This window comes from Priapulus caudatus, unplaced genomic scaffold (genome assembly GCF_000485595.1).
Source record: "Priapulus caudatus unplaced genomic scaffold, Priapulus_caudatus-5.0.1 Scaffold594, whole genome shotgun sequence".
In the NCBI taxonomy this organism is placed as follows: domain Eukaryota; kingdom Metazoa; phylum Priapulida; class Priapulimorpha; order Priapulimorphida; family Priapulidae; genus Priapulus; species Priapulus caudatus.
In genome coordinates, this window is record NW_014577655.1 from 118,280 (window position 1) to 128,687 (window position 10,408).

Genomic DNA, 10,408 nt, shown 5'->3' on the forward strand with positions numbered 1-10,408 from the left:
TGTGAGCAGCAGTAGTGGGTCAGTGTAGGGTCAGTAGGGGGTTAGTGGAAGGATGGGGTCAGTGTGCAGAGTAGCATGGTTTCGATGTACATGTGCGCATCTCCATAGTAGTTGACACCATTCATTTAATACTTGGCTACGGAATTGTGACATAGCAGACTTGGCTACCATAGAAATTGTGATTAAAACTATTCATTGTATGTGTTGTGTATTATCAGTAATGCAATAAATTGACAGGATGTTGCTCTTGCTTCCAGTATTAGTACAGAATTCCTCACGCTGATGAAGAAGGTGACCAAGTCGCCATTGGTGCTGGATGTAGTGAACATACCTGGTGTGCAGAGATCACTGGAGAGGCTAGCAGACCTACTTGGCAAGATACAGAAGGCTCTTGGGGAGTACCTGGAGAGGGAGAGGGCATCCTTCCCCAGGTATGTGCGCTGTGAAATATTTAACTCTTTTTGCAGAGATATAAGTGGGATCGGTAATCGATTATTTATTGTTTTTCTAGGATGAAAATCTAGAGAATATTAAAGAATAAGAAAATAAGCATAAATAAATAATTGTGCAAGAAAATCTGCGTAATAGTCCTATAGGGTGTAGACACATTTAGTTTTCAGGGTTTGAATTGAATATCGACTATTATTAAGGGCTAGGACTATTAATAATTATTCAGACACTATCTGCCACTCTCATTATTCTTTTATTGTCTCATTGCCTTTCTAATGGTACCACCATGATGAGTATGTTATATACATCTTCAGGTTCTACTTCATTGGTGATGAAGACTTGTTAGAGATCATTGGTAACAGCAAGAACGTTCCTCGACTACAGAAGCACTTTAAGAAGATGTTTGCAGGCATTGCGGCCATCAAACTGAATGAGGATGCTACTGTAGTGGAGGGCATTTCATCTAGGGAAGGAGAAGAAGTGAGTTTAATTAACTTAGTTGGATTTTTAATTAAATTAATTAAATTTGTGATACAATGTGACAATAGAAATCATATTAGTTCTCGTAATTATGACCACCATATAATTGTTTTTGCTATTGTGGTTTTAGTATTGTGGTTCTACTGAAACTATATAAATATTTATAGAAAAGCTTTTTGCTAGAAGTACTAAGGTATTACTAAATGAAACAAGCTCATTCCACCTAATGTAAATTTAATTCGCCCCTTCTCAAATATATTAAGCTCGTTTGACGAGTCTAACCTCTGATTTAATTTCTGATTGCAGGTGGATTTTTCGACTACAGTATCCATCAAGGATCACCCTAAGATAAATGAGTGGCTCACCCTAGTGGAGAAAGAGATGAGGATGACCCTGGCCCATCTCTTGGCTAAGGCTGTGCAGGACGTGCAGCAATTTCGAAGTGGTATGATCTCGAATCAGGACTATCTCGCCTGGGTCGACACATACCAAGTATGTACCACAAATGTTCTGTCATGCATGCAGGGGTAGAAATAAGGAGAAAAAAAGAGATGGTCCACAGGACCATCTAGCTTGAAATGTAGATGGTCCTCCTAAATTTCAAATTGTTCTCTAAAAGTAATGCGGCATGCAAGCATAAGAAAGATTTTACATGGTGATAAAATGGTTTAATTATTCACCTACGTAACAATGAATGTATCAAACGACACAGTAATTGTTTATTCACTTTAATAGTATATTGGAACGTGGAAACTTCAAAGAAAATTACCGTAAAATGGGACCAAAAAATCCGTCGTACCATTGTCTGATGGTCCTCCTGATTATTTGATGGCCCCAGACCAACGGACCATCACTTATTTCGACCCCTGTGCATGTGTTTTTCTTTATATGTGTAAATGTGAGGAATTAGAAACGAGACGGCATATTGAAGTTTAACATAGTAAATTTTAAAACCAAAATTCATGTTAATATTGCAAAGAATACCAAGATCACAAAGCAATTGATTTTTTAGGTAAATCCGAAAAATCCATCATTAAATGCATAAATTGAAGTGAAAGTTTTTAATTAATACTTTAGAAGGCTTAATGAATAATTTATACATAAAAAATATAATAATCTAAATATAAATTGCAAGAAATATTATATATACATAATATCAGTAGTGGATAATAGAGATCCTATTATCCACTCCTGATAATATATATATATAATAAGTACGCGGGTGGTTTTATATATTTATTAATTGTATTTATATTTCTGATTGCGTACAACACGCTCACGCTATACAAACACCCCTCTGTCCCTCGCAGGCGCAGATCGTAGTTCTGTCAGCTCAGATCAGCTGGTCGGAGTCGGTTGAGTTGGCACTGCAGACGATCTCCAACCAGAAGAATGCGGATGACCTTAAGGACATGGAGACGGTGCTGCAGACTGTTGAAGCCACGCTGAACGTGCTCGCTGATTCTGTGCTGCAGGAGCAGCCAGCCGTGCGCAGGAAGAAGCTGGAGCATCTGGTGAGCGAGTAAATTAGACTAGACAAAATATATATATATATATATAAATAAATAAATAAAAAAAATATTTAAAAAAATATATAAAAAAAAATTGCTGGGACTAGTCCAAGTCCTGACAGGCTTCGTCATCTGAGAAAACCACAGGGCCTAAAAAAGGCACGTCATGTACTCGACGGGGCAGATTTTTTTAATCTGATGAATTATGTAATCAAATTTGACGGGGCGGGAAAAAAGCCCCGTGGACATCAGAGACGGGGCTGTTTACGGGGCTTGGGTCGATCGGCTCCGTAAAAACGAGAACCCTGGTCCTGAGTTGCTATTGAATTGTGAATATACAGCAGAAATATTTGAATGAATTGCTTACACACATAGCCTGCTCACAGGAATTTGTTTCCTACTTTCTAAGTTGTGATTTGCCGTGCCATTTTATAGGATAGCTTTAATATAGGTTTAACAATCATTTATAGTTCAATCTTGTATAAATTAAGTTGCAGGCAAATTTGTGCAGTTCAATATTCACAAAAAAGGGGAAAGATAATTTCAAAGCCAAGTGTATAAATAGCTAACAATGATCGGCATATGTATGGGAAAATATTTACCACAAACTTCAAATTTGCATGAATGGGGTAAAGTGATTCCCAACTTTTTTAAATTTGGGCTGCCACTTATTTTGGCACAAGTAATGAAGGTGCACGTGTGTTTATAGATTACAGAGTTGGTGCACCAAAGAGATGTAACGAGAGATCTACTGAAATCTAAGATCAATCACCCCAAAAACTTTCAATGGTTGAAGCAAATGCGCTTCTACTTTGATCCCAAGAACTCGGATGTACTGCAACAGGTATGACAATCATGTTCATATGACATATTAAATATAGTGTTGTATTAAATTATTACAATAGGTACAGTAATTTGATATTGATTTTCACTACAGTGAATCAGTGAATGCCTGCTAGAAGCGAATGTACTACCTGCAATGTTCCATCTAGGCTAAATCTTCCTGATGTCTTGTGTTTGATTGTACAGTAACTAATCATATAGGAAAGCATTCTGGTTGGGAACGATGCCCAATATTCTGTGTGCTGTTTGTTATAACCACACAAATACCTATTTCTGTGCTTCTACAGCTGTCAATACATATGGCAAATGCAAAGTTCAATTATGGCTTTGAGTATCTTGGCGCCACAGACAAGCTTGTACAGACTCCGCTGACTGACCGCTGCTATCTAACCATGACCCAAGCTTTAGAGGGCAGACTTGGAGGATCCCCATTTGGTTTGTCACCTTACTTTATATGTAGTTCTTTATCAAGATACAGAATGGAATTGTCTCTACTAGGATCAATATTTATAATTGAATTTGTTTTTCTGTATAATGTATATAATGTATAATTAATGTATGTGTATAGCTCGTATGTCATCTGTTATCGGTAACATATAAAATATATACCCTAACCCTAATCCCAAATACAAACTAATTATTCCATTGTTTTCAGCACTTGTTGCCAACCTTGTGCAGCTTCTGGTAACTGTTATATTGTATGATGCTGAGAAACTGCTGTTCATGAAATTTTAAACTGATTCATAATATTTTTCAATGATAATGGTACCTCTAATGATAGAATTATTAATGTGTGCTGTTTGAAATAGTGGTACCGCTTGTCAGTCTATAGTAGTGATAAACTGTAAACAAATATAGTCTAGTGTGCAAACCTTTTTAGTGTATTTTAATGTTATGCTTCATTCCTATTTTCTTATAACCCACAACCATAATTGATTGATTATCATTTGCATAATATTCAAGTGGTTACTTTGCATAGCTAAATAATCATGTTATTTTCGTGTAATTTTTCGAGTATATCTGTGAAGCTCATTGTATATTGCATTACAGGTCCTGCTGGAACAGGCAAGACTGAATCAGTGAAAGCACTGGGCAACCAACTAGGTAGATTTGTACTAGTCTTCAATTGTGATGAGACATTTGACTTCCAGGTAGGATTATGTGCCTAATAATATTCACATGTACTGTACTATATATTAGACTGACAGTCATTGTGAATAGACCAAGTATACATAGTCTATAAATAACAAATTACATTATGAAAATCAGGTTTAGTAATCAAGCTAATACAGTAAACGAATCGGCATGTTTATATCATCAAGTAGATGTCATGATCATCTTGTTTTGTAATAGTCAGAATCCATATTCTGTCAGCCTCAACGGTGTGATAAACCATACGTACCTCGCTGCTCTGTTGCGCAGGCAATGGGCCGAATCTTTGTCGGCCTGTGTCAGGTCGGAGCATGGGGATGCTTTGATGAATTCAACAGACTTGAGGAGCGCATGCTATCAGCTGTCTCTCAGCAGATACAGACAATCCAGGAGGCATTGCGAGAGCAAGCTCAAGAGGGCGGGCGTGGTAAGACCTCTGGTAATGTATCCGTGCTTATGTTGCTTCATTGTAGACTGTGATTTTTAGTGCCGACGGACAAGCAGCACTGTGAGTGAGAACATGTGTCGATTACTTGTGGCATGCGTCTCTTGCACTGTGGCTTGTCTGTTTCTATGCGCAATCGTCAATGTACGGGTGAGAAAAACCGATGTGTTTGGTGTTGCCTGTTGTGGTTAATGGTTGGTACTGGTCGCGTGGTCTGTATAGTCACACTCGCATTATGTGCATAGTATATCACTGATGAGTCAGCAGCATGCAGAGAAGCCTGGGTTTTGGGAGTGCTTTCAGGACTATGAGCAAACAGGAGGTGTGCTGTTGCATGAGTCTGGCTGAAGTAATGCAAAAAGGCTGCCGAAAATTCATGATGTCAGTGTGGTTTCTAATCATGCGAGTTGCCAACTCTACTCGGGATGTCAGAAGCTGTACGCTTCCACTTGCGGCATGTATTGATATGAGCATGGTGAGGGGCCTGGCTTGTATGATACTGAAGTTATAGAGGAGCATTTTTCAGTGTAGGGCGTGTTAGCTGTAACAGGAAGAGCATATTTCTGGCTAGAGCCATTAACCCTGTGTGCAATCACTGTTGACCTGACTGTTTAGTGGCAATGCACATATATAATCAACCCATATACCTCTTGTGTGAGTGTTTTATGTCGTGTTTACTGTTCTGGAGATCAATGTAGCTCACGTGAGATGTATGTATGGCCCTTGTGATATGTATTATTTATTACCTGTGGCCTTGTGGTGTCAAATACGTGTAGGACATGTAAATTTTGTGTGTGTCTGCGTGTTTCGTAACATCACACACTTGGCTGCAGTAATTGTGTAATAGCAACACCGGCGTGTATAAAATGTGGTAGCCAGTCCGCACTCGTTTCTATGTACCAGATTAAAACCACGCATGTGTTAAAGCCGCACTATGCGCATCCAAACGCTAATTTCTCCAGTACTAGACTAGCAAATACTTCGTGTCATGCATAATCACACTACCTTATGACAAAATAAATTCTATTCCTCCCATTTCACTGCGCGTTGTCTTATAAAAGGCATTTGAAAATACATCCAATGTTGTTCAAATTCTCCGATGTTGTTGACACTTTCGCGTTTCTCTGCCAAGCAACCAACCGCACAGCGGTGTTGCGGTACAGCGATACGGGTGTAGCAAAGATAAAAACATGTGACGTCACCTAACCGATTCTTAGCAAAATTGTTTGGCAAACAATTTAGCATTGGTACCAGATTTCGCGCCTCTTTCTTGTGGGTTTTAAGCAAACGGGCACTGAAATGGGAGGAACTAGAGTTTATTTTGCCATAAGGTAGTGTGATTCTGCATGACACATATTTGCTAGTCTAGTACTGGAGAAATTAGCGTTTGGATGCGCATAGTGCAGCTTTAATGAACCTGCCACTGTATTTGTATCAATAGTGCCTTTTGTAATATAGTTTTAATGGGAACCATTAGTTGAAACCTCATCTAATTGATTTTATTCCACTTTATTGAGTGCTTCCTATAACACTGATACAAAGTTCATAGCTTATCTACAAAATAAGTTGGTTTGATTCTTGTAATGCGTAAAGTGCTATTATTGTGTTCTCCATGTTAATCGACCGTTATTAAATAGTTTGAATATTTGTGCCGAAACAGTCACCAACATCCAGGTGGAGCTGATAGGCAAGCAGGTGCGCGTGAGCACGGACATGGCCATCTTCATCACGATGAACCCTGGTTATGCCGGCCGATCGAATCTGCCGGACAACTTGAAGAAGCTGTTCCGTAGCCTCGCCATGACGACGCCCGACAGACAGCTGATTGCGGAGGTGATGCTGTTCTCGCAGGGATTCCGCACTGCCGAGAGACTCGCTAGCAAGATCGTTCCTTTCTTCAAGTACGTGAAGAAGCACTGTAGTAAATTATCGCCCATATTTAATTTGTGTTCACAACGATGTAATTGTAGAGACATCTCTGAATTGTATATATTATGTTTATTAGCTCATCTGACGAAGTCGGATGCAGCTTGTAGAATCGCATGAGCGTCCATCTGTGCGTTCGTGTGTCCGTCATCAGTTGGGCACAAATCTTAACCGCTTGATGTACGGTCACGATATTCAGGACGTTCGGGGGGGGGGGGGGTCGTAAAAAGGACTCGGGATGAGCAATTTGGGGGGTCAAGGGTCCAAAGGTCAAGATGTGCAACGAAGGGGGAAATATTTCCCTTTAACTTAAGTATAGGAGAGTAATACGGAATTGCGGCACCAAACTGAAGCGGCTCGACCTATGCTCTTAATATTCGGTGTACTAGCGGGATACCCGGCGTTGCCCGGGGAAATCAGTGGCATTACTCAGCTTGGTTGAAAGGAAAATACCCCAAAAAATCTAACTATCTATCTATCCATGCATCCACCCATGCATCCATCCATCCATCCATCCCATTCCATGCCATCCCATCCCACCGCATACCCATCCCATATCTCATCCCATCCCATCTCATCACATTCAGTACCATCCCATCCCATCTCATCACATTCAGTGCCATCCCATGCCATGCCATGCCATGCCATCCCATCCCATCCCATCCCACCACATCCCATCCCATCCCATCCCATCCCATCCCATCCCATCGCATGCCATCCCATGCCATGCCATGCCATCCCATCCCATCCCAAACAGTAAAAGATAATAAGAAATAAAAAGATAAAAGACAATAATAATTAATTAATAAACTAAAAAAATCATAAATTTAATAAATTAATTAATTTAAAATTAATTAAAAATTTAAAATAATACATACTAAAGAGGTAGGTAAAGGGAAAAAAGAAAAAAAGGGGAAAATAAGTTCCCCAGCTGGGACTCGAACTTAGAATCCAGGTGTAGCAAATGGATGTTGTACTGATGAGCCCACTGCTCCATTACGTTTATACACCATGGATTCAGAGTGATGTGTGTGTACGTACGTGACCGCCATCTATTGATCAATAGAATTTTTTAATGAATGTTTAACTTTTTAAGCTTTTATTAATTTTTGTTTCAAGCCAGACGTGCTGATTCTGAAAATATCTTAGTTTTCCTCTAGGCTGCGGAGTTTCTCTAGTTATGCGCGAACACACTAATTCGGCTGAACAACTTTATATATAGCTAGCAGAAAAGTATAGCCGTAGAACGCAGACAAAATGTTGTCTTTAAATAGATAAACTCCATGTAGTGACACAGATAAAGTTAAATAATTTCAATGTAACTGAAAAAGAAAAAACCCACTGCACTGGGGTACAGACACGAACACTGGCACAAGCTACTGGCCACTGACTACTGTGCGCAAGTACGGTGTACGTTCAAAGCAGAGTGAGCAGGGGGGAAATCTGCAGTATGGGGGGGGGGATCTGAGACGTAGCACCATCTATTGAGAATAGATTTTTTGTTATGGCGCAGAACCATCTCCCAGCGTTTGTGATTCTGAAATAAATGCTCACACGGCGGCAGCAGAGACGAGTGTTTTCCTACGTATGTGATGTGGGATCTGCTGTACGCACTGCCTCTTTTGAACAGAAATAGCTTTTTCGAAATTTTTTGACTTACATATAATTCTTTTTTTAATTTTTTTCTCAGGCCAGAACCATCTCCAGAGCGTGGTTGATTCTGAATTTTAGATTTGCGAGCGATTGATGACAATCGGGGTAGCACGGACAAACACACAACACACACAACACAACGATTAGCCAATATAGTAATACTAGCAGAGAAGTAGACCCGTAAGAACCAGCATGTTGTCTTTAAATATAAACTCCAATGTGATGATACCGATAAAGTTTTTAATATTTCATGTAACTGAAAAGAAAACCACTGCAGTCTGGTACAACAGAAAATGGCGTCGGCCTGACACTGTGTCGTGGTGTACGTCAAAGCAGAGTGGCAGGGGAATCTGCAGTAGGGGGGGGGATCCTGAGACGATGCACCAATCTATGAGGAATTAGATTTTTGTTTGAAGCAACAGAAATTCCCAGACGTGGTGATTGCTGAATATATCTTCAGTTAGCGTCGATTGAGTGACATAGGGGCGAACGCGGAGGACAAACAAACACACACAGCACACACACACACACGAAGATTAGCCAAAATATAGTATAGATAGATAGAGTGATGGACAGGAAACCCATCACCAGTGCGAAATTGGAGGTCACAGGTCAAAGGGCAGTGGGGAAAGGTCAGGTATCAAAACATTTTCTGAGAAATGGCCTAATGGACATGAAAAGCTTTTTTGTTTCAGCGCTGACCTACCATTTTTAATCACTTTATTAAAAGGACCATGAATGTGCTTTCCACTGACGTGCGAAGAGTAAGTGTCTGATAACCTTCTGACCCCGCAAGAGGAGGGTTAAACATGGATTTGTTGACTGTTAACAAAGACTGAAACTTGTGTTTTGATCGGTACTTGTGTTATCGTGGAAGAACTTAAATTTCACAGTGAAATTCTGCATGCAAAACTTGAACAACGTTTACGCGCCTTAAATCATATATGAACTTCATTCTCTATATGAGATTCTGTACGTTGGAATACAATGTCAATAGGCGCTTATGCAAAAGCGTCTGTTTTTGATTAAGGCCAAACTATAAATAGGCCTATCTCGCAGGTGGGGGCTGATAGTATCACAGCATGGGCTAAACGAAGGTGGCAACTAGTTCTGATTATCTATTCCCTGCACCTAGTCAGTTATGCATGCCATCTATCGGAACAGAGTGAGAAGAATGTCCAGGCAGGATAGCTCAAATGTATATTGCGCTCAAAAGTGCAGAAAGAATTACTTCTAACTTCAGTTTAACCAATCTTGAGATAAGTAATTGCAGAAATGAATCGTCAAACCTACTAATGAAAATTTGTCAGTTTTGTACTGTCCATGGCTCTCTCCGTCGACTGTTACAGTAGTGTGCAATGTCGGGATATGGTGGAGCATGCTGGCTTGTGGACGCTGCAGAGCCCGATGGTTGACTGTCAGTCGAAATGTGTTGATCCTCCCGACATTGAAGAAATCTGTACGTTATACATGCGTCTGCCTTACCTCTGCCCGCCATCTTCGTCGAAAGTTTGGACGCCGGCGCGGCGAAATCGGAATGTACATTTTAATCGATGACGTAACTGATACAGTAGCGCGCCACCTGGGTTTATTTGTTTATAAACAATTTAGTCTGACTGACTCTCTCCCCCTCTCGCTCTCGCCCGCTCTCTCTCTCGCTCTCTCTTCTCTGCAATAAAAAAAATGTTTGCTGAAAATGATGTGTAAGCAACTGCCCGTATCTGCATATCTGTGCCTAAACAAAAGGTGTCACTAACGCACGAACTGAAATGTTACGTTTATAACCGTTGCCAACACGAATCTCAGATGAGCCACGTCGCTCTGCGGCTCTTTATATATTAATTATATATTATTATATATAATATATGTATATATTGTATATATTCTATATAGATATGTATATATCATAGTTAATAAAACATTGTTCTATTAAATAACATAACCACAT

At 39.9% G+C, this 10,408-nt stretch overlaps 1 protein-coding gene across 1 annotated transcript in view; it reads left to right on the forward strand.

Moving 5' to 3' along the window:
- Positions 1 to 10,408, forward strand: part of LOC106811952 (cytoplasmic dynein 1 heavy chain 1-like) — a 97,245-nt gene that overhangs the window by 30,258 nt on the left and 56,579 nt on the right. The window contains 9 exon segments of the mRNA XM_014815693.1: positions 258 to 431; positions 765 to 930; positions 1,237 to 1,422; positions 2,241 to 2,444; positions 3,151 to 3,285; positions 3,572 to 3,719; positions 4,335 to 4,435; positions 4,707 to 4,875; positions 6,542 to 6,782. Coding sequence (XP_014671179.1) covers positions 258 to 431; positions 765 to 930; positions 1,237 to 1,422; positions 2,241 to 2,444; positions 3,151 to 3,285; positions 3,572 to 3,719; positions 4,335 to 4,435; positions 4,707 to 4,875; positions 6,542 to 6,782 — 1,524 coding nt within the window.